The 16,321-nt window shown below is 34.2% G+C and overlaps 1 protein-coding gene and 2 pseudogenes across 1 annotated transcript; 1 reads left to right on the top strand and 2 right to left on the bottom strand.

Moving 5' to 3' along the window:
* Positions 1–1,461: 1,461 nt before the first annotated feature.
* On the top strand, positions 1,462–8,248 carry LOC120148193 (annotated as a pseudogene).
* A 1,790-nt stretch (positions 8,249–10,038) lies between these two features.
* Positions 10,039–11,679, bottom strand: LOC120148186 (60S ribosomal protein L30-like). Its single transcript, XM_039161357.1, has 5 exons — positions 11,494–11,679; positions 11,265–11,370; positions 10,834–10,935; positions 10,334–10,401; positions 10,039–10,251 (listed from the first exon to the last, which is right to left on the bottom strand). The coding sequence occupies exons 1-5, from the start codon at positions 11,512–11,514 to the stop codon at positions 10,165–10,167; spliced, it is 384 nt and encodes a 127-aa protein (XP_039017288.1). The 5' UTR covers positions 11,515–11,679; the 3' UTR covers positions 10,039–10,164.
* Positions 11,680–12,026: 347 nt separating this feature from the next.
* LOC120148155 lies at positions 12,027–15,467 on the bottom strand (annotated as a pseudogene).
* Between the last annotated feature and the right edge of the window lie 854 nt (positions 15,468–16,321).

A 16,321-nucleotide genomic window follows, 5' to 3' on the forward strand; every position in this document is an offset into this window, starting at 1 on the left:
AACATGTTTTTTACAAACAAATATACTCGGAGCAGGGATGGACACATGATCTTAGGTTACGACGAATTGATAACATTTTAAGGGAATACAAACTTATAAAATTTCAGAGAGCAATAGATTTTTAATAGAAAACACAAAGAAAATATCTAAAATATATAAGACTTTGAAATTTTCAAGGGGGCAGTCATCCCTACTCGGTGGCAGGGATAGATCGAGAGGAGTACAGATGGAGAAGATCATCTTTTAAAAAAAATTAATTTTTTATATATTTTCTATTGAGAATTTATATTCATCTCTTAAAATTTTATAAATTTACTTTACTTTTAAATTTTATAAATTCATTTTTCTAAATAAATTTTTTATAAATTCATTCTTTTTAAATAAAAATATTATATTTATAAAAAACCATATTTTTTCCTAAAATTATTAAATCCATAACCCTAACCCTGACCCCCTTGCCAACCACGACCATCGTGGTCGACGTCGCTCTTGTCATCTCCATGGTCTGTCGTTGTTTCTCTTGTCGTCCTACGCGTCATTGGATAACCTAGTTGTTGCGAATTTATGGGGTTTAAATTCACCGGAGACATGTTTTTGGGTTGTGATTTTACTATTTTCTTTGTCAGAGATGTGGTGTTTATAGTCGGGTTTAGCTTGTCGTAGGGTGAAGGTTCTGGTAGAGGTCCGATCAACATCAAATGACGACGACTGACGTGGGTTTAAGGATTGAAATTTTCAAAATTTTTCTTTAAAAAAATTGAAATTTTTGGTTTTTTTAATATAACTTTATTTTTAAATTTAAATATAACTTTATTTTTAAATTTAAATACAATTTTTAAAATTACCTAAAACGTGACACGTGTCACTTAATAGTGAAATTTAACTTTATGTTATGACTCGGGCACATAAAGTGATAACATTTGTAATATTAGACACCTGGATGATTCAAAAAAATTCAAACACTTATTTAAAAAAATCGTTATAATTTAAACACTTATTTTAAAATTAAACCTATTTTAAATCCTTGACTTAATAAACGTGCATATATATGGAATCACGTCTTGATTTACGGTCCTAAAAGTCAATGACTAAATATGAATCAAATTATTTAAGTGGTTAAAGAAATTATTATTGTTTTTAGAGGTCATAAATTCGAGTATCAACGACTGTAACAGGATAATTAAACATTTATTATAAAATGATTGAAAGTAATTAAAATAGATATTATTTTTAATCACCTTAATTTAATTAAAAAAATTGACCAAGCATTTTATTGAATTTGATCCTGAATTTCGGTCCGCGATATTTGCCACATCGGTCGAATTCATAGAAATGACATGGCAATTTTTTATTGGCTGCTTTGCTGGCCATTTTCGAAATCCCCATTTTGCGCCCCCCCCCCCCCAAACGTAGTCCATATTCGTATTTTTAAATACATTTTAAAAGCTTTGGTCACCATTTCCTTTTGCAGTAACTGAGTCGACAGCAGATGGCCGAACGAGTCCACCCGCGCGATTCACCACCCTTCTCCAGCGAACACCACTGTCGGAAGAGAAGCATATTCCACAACCTGGAACATACGTTATCCAAATCCCCAAGGACCAAGCCTACCGCGTCCCTCCGCCGGAGAACGCCCGCCGTTACTCTCATCTCTCGAAAAGTAAGTCCAGTAGGAGCACCAGTTGCCGCTTCTGTTGCTGCTTGTTAACCACAATCCTCTCTCTGCTCCTTGGCGCCGCCATTGCTGCCGCAGTGATCTACTTCGTTTTCAAGCCCGAAGCTCCAAACAACTCCATAGCTAACGAGGCCATCAAGGGATTCAACCTGGCATCATCGTCTCCTCTCTCACCTGAATTCGACCTCACCGCCCGGGAAAATAATCCCAACGACAAAATCGGCATCTACTTCGAGAAAGGCAGCTCCGTCAAAGTCGACTAACAAGACGTTAACCTCTGTAACGGCGCCTTGCCGGCTTTTTTCCCAGCCTACGAATAACGTAACATTGTTTAAAACTGCACTGAAAGGCTCCGGCATCGAAATGGCCACCACCACGCCCCGGTCACTATCAAATGTGTAGACACACATTTTTATCAGGTCTACTAAAAATATTATTTATTTATTTATTATTATTATTTTTTTTATTAAATTATATATTATAATTTTTGCAGGCCTAATTAACCAGTTGACCCATCACTCGAGGCCCAGTACACATTGAAGCCAATATAAAGCATAATCCATATGTCAACCCCACTGGAGCCCAACTCATTTCAGATCCGAACCGATCCAAATCCAACCTGAGGCATGAGATTCGACCCGACCTCCTAGGATTTCACCCTAATGGATAACAATCAGCTGTCGCCTTCAACGTTCCAACTTCCTCAACCGTGCGTGGATCTCACCGCTCTTTTCCCGCGCGCGTGAGTTGACCGCCGTCGAACGTTTCCCGCCTAAAGTTGTCATCAACAGTGACCGAAATGCAATCCATTAATAAACACAAATCAGCTATGTTTTGAAAACCGGACCGAACCGAACCGGTCGGTTCAACCGGGAACCATTGCTTAGTCTGGTTCAATCGAAACCGGTTGAACCGCTATTAGTGAACCGGCCAGAACCGTTGAACCGTTCGAACCGGACCGGCTGAAAAAACTGGGAAAAACCGAGATTTTTGTTTTTTTTTAAAAAAAATTAAACCAAACAACGTCATTTGTTAAACGAGCCAAGTCGAACTCGAGTATTGCTGAGCTCGACTCGAACTTGAAAACTTTAAAAGTAAGCTCAACTCAACTCAACTCAAACTCACAAGCTAAAAAATTATCAAGTTCAACTCAAACTCGAAATATAATATTGAAACTTGAACTCCAAAAGGCTTAAACTCAAAAAAAAAAATTAGAAGCTCGATTGAAGCCTAAAATTCGAGCTTGATTGAAGTGAAAGAATAGTTCACTCAATGCTCACCAAAAGGCTCCATGATTTTGAATGCCAAATTACCTCTTTTATTTATAGAAGTTAGTTGCGATGCGCTTCTATGTTTCTTAGCAATGTGAGATTGTTTTGTTCTCATATTTTTACTCTTTAGACTTTTGGGATGCTCTTCTATGTTTCTTAGCCACGTGGGATTGTTTTTTTAAAAAAAATTAAACCAAACAATAACATTTTGTTATGATTTTTTTAACCCCAAATTTATTTTTTAATTATAGTTATATATTTATATTTATTATTTAATATGTTTTACATTAAATATTACTTTGTAGTTAATTTGAATCATTTTGTTTCACTTGATTTTATGGTTTTTAACTTATATATGTTATGACTTGCTTTGAATATGACTTGTGATATAAAAAATTATTTTTTATTAAATATTTTTGGTATTTTTATTTAATTTTTTAAATAATTATGACATCGTCCGGTTCTTCCGACCGGTCAGACCGGTTCTGTAACACCCCCAACCCGTACCCGACCCAGATACGAGTCCGACGTGTCATATTGACTTTTCAAATCTTGACTCTTAAGAAAAATCCCGGGAAATTTAAAACTTTATTTAAAACAAAATACAGACTTGATCAGAGTGCTCGTACTTAATGACTTATTACATGCCAACACTTTATACATAACCAAATACATACTTTGTCAAATACTTATGATCTGATCTTTTAGTAGTGATACTGTCTTTGCCACTTCTATTCTTTCACTTCTCGTTCTTGGTACCTACGTGTAAATCACTTACACGCTAAGTCATAGACTTAGTGAGGCATATAAAACATATAATATAACCATATATCATTTCATATAAATAAAAGACATACATATACAAACACTATCAATAATCCTTTCCACTTACCACATACTCATCATATAACACATATAATTCATGTATGTGCATTCATATCATTGAATCACTACATATCAATATGCATGAATCTATGGTATGATAACAATATACAATCAGGTCATGCACACATGCAACTTACCTTCTTTTATCACTTTCACTTTCATTTGTCTTTCAATTTCATTGCCCATGTATATTATTGAGAATAGAGGTATGTGAGTACATTGAGGTTGTGCACTAATGCTGTCACCACAGCTCGTATAAATGTCCCGAAGGACCTATCCAGAGGTCACACAGACCCCGGTAACTATCCAGAGGTCATAAAGATCCTCGGTAACTGTCCATAGGTCCCGAAGAACCTAGGTAAACTGTCCATATGTTCCTTAGAACATAGGTAAACCCTCGACTCTTGGCATGCCAACTATACCTATAGCTCTCGTATCATATACTATGGGCATTTATTTATACATTTCGTATCACTTGTTCTTTCTCTTCTATCACATACCACATGCATGTGTAACCATATATCTCATATCATATCTCATATATCACATGTGCATATAAGCTTATAGCTTCTTTCACATATACATGTAGTCACATAGCTTTCTTTCATGTACCCATGCATGTCATGTCAATTAACATATATCATATGTTGCATTTTCACTTAAGCATATAAATCATATAACATAGCATTCATCTATTTCTATGTATTAATGCATACATGGTAATCACATAACAATTTAGAAGTTACTTCTTACCATAGTAACTCCATCACTGGCTCATCACAAGTCAATGTTAATTCAATAAAATAAGTACAAAATAAATTGCACTCACCTTAGCTTTGCTTTGATTCGATTCTAATTCCTCAATTATCCCGAAACATATCACTTTCTATCTCTACATAACAATACACAGATTCATATCAATATTCCAATTGATATATTCTAAACTGTCACTTCTTAGGCTAAGAGAAAAGCCAATTTCCTCTTTCAATGAAGGTATGCATCGATGCACTACTTGTGCATCGGTGCATAAAATGCATTCGATGTTTTTATTTTAAAATGATGCATCGATGCATTATCTATGCATCGATGCATCAAAGGCATTCGATGTTCTTCTTTTAAAGGAATGTATCGATGCACTTATGAATGTGCATCGATGCACCTTGTCCAGAAATTGTACTTCAAGCCCGAAATTCATCAATTCTTCATTCAATTCTTCTATTTTAATCCCCTATTATGCCTTTAAACTCAACTATCATTATTGAAACCAACTTATGTCCATATAAATCATATTTATCTTCCATATTTCATCAAGATTCTTAAAACTAAGAATCTTACTAAACTTTCAAATTTGTATAAATCTTTTCTAACTTCATAAATCTCTTATTCTTCTTGATGACAAGTCAAATTCCATCTTAAAAATCTCTTATTAACTCTTTTCCAAAATTTCCTTTAAAAACCCATTTTCTTTAATCTTTCATAACTTCTTTATCTTTCAATCTTAAGATAACCTAAGCTTTCCTTAAGCTTAGTTATTATCTAATGATCAAAACCCAACCATAAATTTAGCAAATAACCAACTAACAAAGAAACTCACCTTTGCAAGCTGGCTCTTCACGTTTGAGAGAAGATGAAGATGAAGAAGATAAGTCTAAAACTTATCTCTTCAATCATACCTCTCATATATTATAATACCCATTTATTAATATTTAATATTATCTTTGTTCAATGACCATTTTGCCCTTCATCTACTTTAATAATTACTAACAACTTTTAGGAATTATTTCCAAATAAATCATTGAATTATTCCATTCTTCTACTTAATTCATCAAATTCTTAAACTTTACAATTTAGCCACTAACCCCTAGTTTGGGATGTTACAGGTTCGACCGGTTGAACCAGTGAACCGGTAGCATGACCGGTTCGCTAACCGATCCGGTTCTGAAGACCATGCAAATCAGTGAGAGAAATAAAAATAAAAAATAGAGAAGTTAGTACAAATATTATCCCAAGGCATATTTTAGTTCTGCCATGGCCTTATCTTCTCGATAGCAACAACCTCTTTATCAACAAGCAACCATAAAAGATAGAAAATAGAGATAAAAAAATAGGGATTCAGGGTTTGAGAGGAGAAATAAAAAGGAAAAAAAACAACACAAAAAGTAAAAGATGGAAATACCATAGAGTATTCAGGGTTGAGAGAAACAAGCATAGAACGAAAAAAGAAAGAAAAAAATGAAAGAAGAAGGGAAGAAAAAGTTACTTTTTTCTTTAGATCTCTTCCGATCTAGCCTCCATCTCGAAAATCCGACCCTGTATTTATGCTGAGGATGAGGAGACGCTTCAGGTTATGTCTTCTTCCCTCTCATTCAACGTCGGCGGACGGAGATTGTCGTCAATCAGCGATGGCCGACACGACGGAAGTTCGCCGTTTTCTTGGAGCTCTTGAGCTCCGGTTGAAAGCTCTTGAGCTCTCTCTCTCTCTATTTCTCTCTTATTTAGGTAAGAAAGGATAAGAAGTTAATGAGGTTGAGGGTGGTCTTGGGCGTGATTTGTACCTTTTATATGAAGCTTGGAACGTCTTCGTTTTAAGGACCCAAGGGACAATTATCACGCGTGGGTTATTCACTAGAGAGGTCATCTGTATCTTCTAACATTCTATTTTAATCATCAATGCAACTCTATTTTTTTATTTCGGTTTTTTAATTTTGTATAAGTTGTAATTTAGTCCTTATTTACATTTGAATGCTTTTATGTTTTATTTAAGCCTAGGTCATTGTGTTTTAGTTTATTTATACTTAAGCAATTTATTTTCTTAGTTAATTCATTTTAGTCCTTATCTGGTGAGTTATTACATTTTTAATAACGTTTGACTTTGGCTATGGTATTTGTAATAGTTGCATTTTGGTCACTGATTTTTATGTTATGTATTTTGGTAGATATTCGAATTTGGGCCATGTCATTCGTAAATATTTTATTTTATTCACTGCTTGGTATTTGGTTTAATTATTGTTTGGTCCTTTATGTTTCTGGTTATTTTATTTTAGTCTTAAATATTATTTATGAGTTATTTTCATTTCTGGTACCTGTATTATTTAATATTTGCTATATGGGATCTGGCTTATTTATAATTACTGTTTATCCCTTTAAGTTTATGTTTTTTGCTATTTTAGTCCGTTAAGTTTCTGTGTTTTCTATTTTAGTCATTTAAGTTTCTATTTTTTATATTTTAGTCTGCTAAGTTTCTATTTTTGCTATTTCAGTCCTTTAACTTTTTTTTTGCTATTTTAGCCCTTTAAATTTGTGTTAATTTTATTTTAGTCCTGTAAATACTTGTATTTTAGTGATTTCATTTAGGTTTGTAATGTTTACTTATTTTTATTTTAGTCATTTATGTATGAATGTATTTTACATAATATGTGGTTATTTTGTATTATGTAAATAATGTTTTTAGTTCTATTTAATTCAAACATTTTATTTTGTATTTTTAATTACATTTATTTCCATTGCATTTTATCCATGGATGAAATATTCTATTTTTATTTTCAAGAACACGTATGCGTAAAATGAGCGTGGAAAGTACCATTTGGTCGAAGTGGTGCGATCCGGTACGACATTTAAATGACACATGAATCTGAAATAAGTCGAGTATATTTTACTAATTAATTTGTTCAAATGATGCAATGTGTGTTATTTTAAGTTACAATTTACTTCATTTTATGTGAATGTAAATGTCTTTTTAATTTATTCGATTCACATTCTCAAATCGATGAGGGAATATTCTTTTACAAATGAGAAATAGTTGAAATAGATTTTCCGACGGAGAATTGCTAATTTCAAGATTCTTATCGAGTAAAAGGATTTTCTTTTAAATACTCAATTCGAAGTAAATTAATCAAAGTTCAATAAATGGATCATATTTTAATTTTATATTTGATTCCTAATTTCCATCATTACGACAAAGTGTAAGCGACACAATACTAATTTTGGGCGTTGTGAGGGTGCTTATACCTCCCCACGCGTAACCGAATCCCGAATCCGTTTTAATCGAATCTTTGTAAATGCATACCAACTTTTTGTCTTAAAAACGATTTTTCTTAAAATTGTTTTTAAAAATAAATTTTAGATATTCGATCTACCTAACCCAAAGGTTGATGACGACTCTCATTCAATTTAATTCTAATTATTCCAAAATCATTAATTTTTTAAAATAAAAGTCATAATCGTTTTTTCTAAAAAAATATTACAAAATGATCAAAAGAAAGGAGCGGTGCGGTTTACTTTGAAGCTGAGAGCGCCGGTTAAGATTAAAGTGGGATCCATTAAGACGTGGAAAATGACCGTTAAAGTGACGTGTAAGATAACGGTGGCGGCCAAGATTCGATCGAAGGATTGTTATTATGGATTAAATATTTGGTAGTGTTTTCTTTACAGTTTGGTACAGTTGCGGATAAGGTAAATTTTTTTTGTTTTGTTTTGAAATTCATTTGTCTTTACATTATATCATAGTCATAGTATACAGTATGGATATTTTATAACTAACATTTAATAATCTTACATGCTATTATTAATTTACCAAACATGGTTAAAAATCCATTAAAATTGAATTCAAAATTAGGATTTTTTTCCAATAGGGCAAAACGGTTTTCTACCGTGTTCCAATAAAATATATATTTTTAATTAATTTTATCACATTGGTAAAATGTTTGAATGAAAAATATTTTTTATTAGAACTCGTTACCTCAACGCAATAAATTCTAAGTCACTATAACAAATGCCTTAGATCCCTAAATAAACTTCTATACACCCTATTAGGCTAATTAATTAAATTGTTTGTCTTATTGGGTCAAAAGAACCCAGAAATAGCTTACCCATAGATTGGGCTGCATTAGAATACTAGCAAAAGTCCATTTAAAACATACCCAGAAAATGGATTGCTTGAAGCCCAATACCAATGTTGGGAACGAATGTTATAGAAAAGGCAACGATAGATTCAGATTAGGTTGGTAGCTAATTTACTGTACGTTCTTGTAATTATATCTTAATAATAGTTTGGATATGTATATGGATGTAAGGCTTTATTTATGGCCATTTTTGTTTAAAATGACATGTACATCAATACAATTGTATGTGGTTTGATTTTATTTTTATTTATTGTTATTAATATATGATAAATACAATGTGCATTATTTGTTCAAAAATAATTCTCAATCTTTCGACATTGAACCCTCACACTCTTAACATTTATGGTGCTCGAATTCGGATTCTTAAAGGAAAAAACAATTCCTTTACCACATAGACTACTTTGTTCGTGATTGATTTTGATTTAAAAATGAAATATAATGTTTATTTATTATGTGTGGTTAAGTCTATTCAAATCCGAGTACCCAAAGTTCCAGATACTCAGGTTTTCGTGTAGTTGATTGGCCGCCCTGTGTTCTCACCCGAATATCGCGAGTATCCGGTAATCGGGTACTCAGGTTTTGCAGGTACCCGTAATTCGAGTAATCAGGTACCAAATTTTTTATTATTTTCAAATTATTATTTAAAAAAAACATATAACTTATATTGTTAAACAAAATATTATATTAATTATTAAACATACATTGGGTGAGTTTTTTTTAATTTTATTAGCTTAATTTAATATATAAAATTATTAATAATTAAATATTTAATATTATTATATATAAAAAAAAGTAAATGTAATCGGGTACCCATATATCCGAAAAAATGTAATTTTGTGACGCGGGCCCAACCTAGAAATGTCGAGTCGGGTATCCAGCCCGATCAGATAATTTTTTTTATATAATTACCCGAATTTTTTTAGATCGGGTCATCGGGTACCAGGTCGGGTATTTTTGAACACCCCTAATCGTATTACCCAATATATAGAACAGCTTTATGAATCCAATATGCCAAATTATCACACTATGTTTTATCTATGCTTTACTTTTTTACTAACTAATCAAACATATCAACGGTTCATGGTTACTGATTAAATTAGTTAATCTCAATACTAACACATAAATTTAAGTCCCGAACCTTTTAGGATCATTTAGCATGAATCAACATAACACTTAATCTCTAAAGCTACACAATTTAAAAATATATTTGCATTAAGAAACAAATTGCCTTCACCAACGCAGGAACTAATCCAATTTATGTCTAGATAGATCCAACAACCAGATGCAAAATATTACCGAAACAACAATCTTAAGCGAAATTCACTCACAACACGAGTCATATCAAACATCCAAAAGGACCACAAAGGAAGTTCTGAATTTCAGAATAAGTTCTCTTTGACATCAATGTTTCCAAACACAGAAAAGATATAAACTAAATCAGAACAAGACCTATAGTGTGATGTATCATACTCGGTCGTTTAGTGATCTCCGGGCATGCTCTTGATAATATCAGAGTCACCTGAAAATGAAACACAAAATACAACTACAATCAGAATACATATGTAGAGCGTATGTAAAAAATACCAAATCTTTATATATACCCGGGTCAATAAGCTGAGGCAGCACACTCTGAAGTATTTGCCACAGGCAGTCCCCAAATCTACATTGTCTGGAACAGAACATTTTTAGGGAATGATCCTCTAAAAACAAATAGTGAATTACAAGAAACTTGAAACAACAAAGTAATCCACTACTCGAGCGAATATGTATATCACAAATTACACATGATAAATTAGAGTGAGAGGGAGAGGGCAGATGGTTTCCATCAAGGCACAATATTGCAAAGATAGCGTACACCATAGACCACAATGAGTAGTTCATCAAAGGGTTTTGACAAACATATTAGTTTCATAATAGAAAATGTAATTGTGTAAGACTTTTCAAAAATCTTCAGCAACAAGCTTTACTATTAACAAAAGAATCGAATGATGTAGGGACGATAATTTTATCGATTATCAATAAACTGAAAATAGATTCGATTCAATGTGATATGAAAAAAATATCCGATACACAGAGTAATGATATAGGATAAGGAACATACTTCCATTGTAGTGGTGAACTCCAACCTTGCACAACATGGCATAATATTCAATCTCTGACTTCCTAAGAGGAGGGCAGTTGTTGGCAATGATAATCAGCTTACCTACAAAAAATAATCAAATAAAATGTCAGCATCTTCCAATTTCAGAAGCTCAATTAACATTATAGATTAGGCATCAGTAATTAAGAGAACACACAAAATCAACCAAAAGAAACCCTAATCCCCTTGTCCAAGTTAAACACTATTTTAACCATAAACCAAATGGAAATTCATTCAACTTCAGTTGATCATCCAAAACAATGAAGTAAACCATAATTTTTCATCTGACCCAAGAATTAAAAGTGCAAGGAATATTCAAAATTAACAATCAGGTAGTTCAGCAATGTTGAGGCAAAGAAGACTTTTTAAAAGAAAAAGGGGGGAAACAATACCCTTGGAGTTTCTGAGAGATTTAAGAACAGTTTTGTAACCCAAAGTGTATTTCCCACTCTTCATAACGAGAGCCAATCTGTTGTTAATGCTCTCATGAGTCTTCTTCTGCGCTTCATGAAATACCCATTCGAAGACAGAACCAATAGTTAGCAAATTTCCAGAGCAAAAACAAAAATAAAGAAAAAGTGTAAACAGTCAACATATCAAAAACGAGAGATGGAATTTTACGGTCTTCTTGGAGGCAACCATTGTCGTCGTCGTAGATCTACAAATGGCTCACCAAAAGCAAATAAACCCTAAACATCTAGCGAATATATTTGTAATTCTGAATTTAGGGTTCTTAGTAAATTTCTTATTGAGCTTTGGTTTTACGGCCCATTAGCAACAATAGTTCAGGCTGACACCTGAGGAATTAACAGTGCTTGGAGCAACCTTTAGATGTACAATTTATAATTAATTATATATATAATACACAAAATATGAAATTTAGTTTTTTTTAGAAAAGTATCTATGAATTTTGGCTAAGCGATCATAATTTTTATTGGTTGTTCATATTAATGATTAAAATTAAATATTAATAAAAAAGAGCCTAAACAAAAATGCGTAAGCAAGACTAAACATCATTATGTTTAAACTCACATTCTTTATACATGTACATGAATAAAAAAAAAAAAACATGTTACAAATGCACTTGCACAAACAAGAGGAAATATTACACAGCTGAGGGGAAAACAATCCCCATTAATATACAGGCCACGACATCAGGAGCATTCCATCTTGCCATCCACACAGATAGGCTTCCTACCTTCTCTCTTCTGTTTCTTTGATAATGGCTCGGCTTGTGCTTCGGTCTACAGCATGGTAAAACGATGCATCAAGAAGTGGACGTGAGTTACGGCGAAATGGTATCATCCGTATCAATTATAACTGCAATTAGTAACGGAAGAGGGTGCTTACGGCATTCGAAAGCTGCTCTTGAATGTAGGCCATTGATCCCAACATTGCACCTAATGTATACCTGGACACCTGGAATTTAATCTCCGGCTCCCCCGTAGCGGTCTCGGTGTCTTGAAGCTGGAACGGAGATGATAAAAGAAAAATAAGAAAAAGAGGCGTAAGTGAGGCGTTTAGAGGGTAAAAAAGAAACCTTGCTCAAGTCTAATGGAATACGATGTTAAAGCAAGAGACGAATCATGTATTCGTTTCTGCATCACAAATTTAGATTCAACATGATTTCATTAGAAAACCAATTTTGCAAACAGATTAGTACACAATAAAACATGTGAAAAATGTATTATATAATCACAATGGGTCGGCCCCATATAAAATATCATAGCAGAGGTTCTATTTTCTCAAATATCGTAACCATTTGGAAGAGCGTGGCTTGATTATGGTTTAACATACCTTCAAATTGATGACAGCAACCCTGTTGGCTGGGGTGGAGAGCTGTTCACTAATATAAGCCATAGACCTCGGCATAGGTTCTAAAGTACCCCTTGAGAGCTGAAATTTAATCTCCATTGCAGCTGATTGGATTCTTGCCGTAATCTTGCAACTGTTTCGATTAAATATTGGATATGCATAAGAAAAGAGTTTGAAATAAGTTGAAAATGAGACAAAGTGACTTGAATAACATTATCTATCGACTCCACATTTGTGGACATAAGCCAAACAGTTTTAAAGGGTTCATTGTGTTTCAGCAATTAATTAGAAGGTTTTAATTTTTCAAGGTTAATGCTACCAACTTCTGACACCAGCTATTAACATTTTACCATACACATACTTTTAAATTAATGACTGCAACTCTATTTCCAGGTGTTGAGTTCTTATTCTCCATCACCCAAGTCGTCGATTTCAAACAAGGAATAACCGGCTGCATCAAAGCAACCAATAACTTAATCAACCCATAAGTTTAATGAAACACATCAAAAAGAAAAAAGAAATAGTTACTTGCTGTACCAAGTTATCAGGATGATTATCATCCCGATGGAGAGAAACAGGAGCCATATGTGGAATATTCAAATCTGAGACAGATTGAGCTGGAGCACCAGTGTCATTAAGATTGAATCGCCGTGTAATTTCATCCTGCTGTGGCCATAGCAAAGGAGCTGTATCTGGAGCTAAAGTTGAGCTCCTATTGTCATCATAAGCAGCACTAATAGCCTGTGAACCAGGAGGTGCAACTTTTGCAGCATTTTTCTTTATGACAGAAACCTTCTTCTCACCTTCCTTAAGAGCACCCATTGCAACATTATAAGTCTCTGTAGCCATTGCCCCATCTTCAGCATATTTGATTGCTTCCCAACATAAACTATTATATCGTCCAATCAAGGACACTTGGCCATGCAATGGTCCACCAGGTTCGTCTGTCCCAACCCCAGACTTTGCATTTTGGGTCCATCGTTTCAAGATGCAATGAGATGGTAGTGTAAGTACCTTTGTCACAGTGAAGACTGTCAAAACATGTCTACAAAGGATGCCCGAATACTCAAACATTTGACAACTACAATTAGCTCTCATTTCAGGGTAGTTTAATGTAACTATGTATGCTTTGTTAACGTCCTCAAACTTTGCAACTCTAAATGTGCTGATGGTTTCATTCCCTTCAATTCTATTAGCAGTGTAAACAAAAGTTCAACTAATTCTTCTTGAAATTTTGTGAATATTTTCCTTGTATATAGTTCTGCTGCCTGTTTCTCCATAGGTGACGGTGTCTGCAGAGTGGTGCAATTAGTGTCAAAATCAGCTTCAATCTCCCTTTCAAACCAGTTCTCCATTGCTCGTTCATACTGTCTAAAGAACAACGGTATTGTGGTCTGTTGATTCACGTAACCATAAAAAAAGGAGCAATCAAATCCTTGATTGGGTGATATTGCAGCAAAAAAAGAATCCCGAAAATAGACAGGAATCCATTGAGCTCGAGCACTATATAGTGACTGAAGCCAATTGTATGCACTAAGATTATACTTCTCAAGAAGGGAACTCCAAGATAATTCAAACTCCTCAACAGGATAAGTCAAATTTATGCAATTATATAGTTCTACCTGAAAATTAGGATGCACATGACAAACATGAGCTAGCTTCTCATGTCCTCTTAGAGCATGCCACTTATTAATACATGTCAAACACCAGGAAGCACCTGTGACACTGCAACCTGTATAGCTCTGTCTTGATCAGTGATTAAAGAAACAGATTGATGATCGTTCATGGCTGTAAGAAATGTTTTGAAAAGCCAAACAAAAGAAGCCTTAGAATCATCTAGTAGCAATGCACAACCAAACAAAATTGTCTGACCATGATGACTGATCCCAGAAAATGGAGCTAATGGCACCCTATAATGATTTACTCTGCAACTTGTGTCCAGTTTTATGGCATCACCAAAATGAATGTAGGCCGTCCATGACCTTGAATCAGCCCAAAAAACATTAGCCATTTGATTATCATCATCCAGCTGTATTGCATAAAAGAAACCAGGGTTCTTAGCTTACATCTTCATGAAATAATCGAGCAGATTTTGAGCATCCATCCCCAGTGTTCTCTTTCTAGTAACAGGCCTAACAGCCTAATTCAGTGTCCCGATATTCTTAACCGATCGATTTGCTTCAGCTGGAGGAGTGCTCCAGACACCACGATTATTTGTGTCCGAGGAGACATGATTTCCATCCATAAAAACATACATCACACCGCTTGGTACGATTCCCACCCCCTTGGTAACCATCAACCGTGGTCTTTGCAGTTCCAGCTAAGTGCCTACGGGAACGAAGGTAACACTTTGTTTGGACTCATCACGGAATGTTTATGCTCCTTCATTAATTTTGTAACAACCCACTTATCTCCCTTTAACTCTATTCTAAGCATTGCATCACAACAGTCAGCAGACCTTTTCACACCTTCACTGCCACAGACAAACTCCCTGGCAACTATCATCCCATCAGTCTTGGAACGACTAAGCTGGCCAACTTTGGAGCTAAATCCCATATGCCTACAATACTCATCATAGTAAGTTTTAGCAGCATCTTCAGAATCGAATTCCATACCGAGATATGGCTCACAAATCTCATCCTCGTTATGAGCTAGGGAATTGTTTACATGATTTAATTCACCTTCACTAGGTTCGACATCCCCATCATCTGACATTCCACGATGGCTTATACCCTCTTCTGAATCAATCACATGGACATCCATACTACACCACAATAATATTTCATACAGCGCCTTACTTTGTAAGCAAGCTACGCAGCATATTCTATTTGTTTTAAAGCAACCTGAACTAGATTTCAGTCAGCTAATATGAGCAACTCAGTAAACATAATCACAAGCTAGCAATCTGACAAACACATGCATACAATTACCAATTTTTTTACAAAATACTGTTAATCATATATGTAATTATCACAAATTCTAGCCAATTACATGGAACCATGTGTTAAAAGTCCAAAGTTTGACAACCAACTTTGAAAATGATTTTTCAAAGTTTGGTAGATGTTTGTTGAAAAATTGTAATGGGGTAATTATAATTAGTCACTGGACTTTAGGGTATTTATAAGATTAGTCCTTAACTTCAACTATAAATACCCTAACCCATTTAGCTTCAAAATCATCCCAAACCATTTCTTTCTCCCCAATACTAGAGAGCTTTCTTGTGAGTAGTGAGTGTTTTGTAACACCTGTAAATTTTCTCTCTTAGTAAAAGATCTGCAGCAGTTCGGAGACGTAAGCAAAATTGGCTAAACTCCGTTATCAATTTCGGGTATTATTTTTCCGCTTTTATTCGCATTCTCACTAATCTGGTTATAGGGAATTACTCGTTCTTGTTTATTTCCCAACAACTGGTAATCAAAGTTTTTGGTTGTGAATTTTGTCAATTTTTGCGAGGTTACTATTCATTACTATTCACGTAAATAATGAATTTCGTGAATAGTAAAATTTTGTTGGCGATACGAATTGTCGATGGAGGTGTTCTAATGCACGGCGGTTCGCGAAATTGTTAGAACAATCCAAAGAAGCCAGATTCGAGTGGGAGCGATTGCTGCAGACGAAGGAAATGTGAAATTGA

This window comes from Hibiscus syriacus, unplaced genomic scaffold, assembly GCF_006381635.1.
Source record: "Hibiscus syriacus cultivar Baekdansim isolate YM2019G1 unplaced genomic scaffold, ASM638163v2 tig00110954_pilon, whole genome shotgun sequence".
NCBI classification, from domain to species: Eukaryota; Viridiplantae; Streptophyta; class Magnoliopsida; order Malvales; family Malvaceae; genus Hibiscus; species Hibiscus syriacus.

What these genes read in the sequence shown, in the direction of transcription:
- LOC120148186 (XM_039161357.1), bottom strand. Translation starts at nt 11,514, where the DNA reads ATGGTTGCCTCCAAGAAGACC. An exon ending in ATCTCTCAGAAACTCCAAGG is followed by an intron (nt 10,936 to 11,264) that starts GTATTGTTTCCC and finishes TATTTTTTGTAG; the next exon opens with GTAAGCTGATTATCATTGCC. An exon ending in GCCTCAGCTTATTGACCCGG is followed by an intron (nt 10,252 to 10,333) that starts GTATATATAAAG and finishes TTTCATTTTCAG; the next exon opens with GTGACTCTGATATTATCAAG.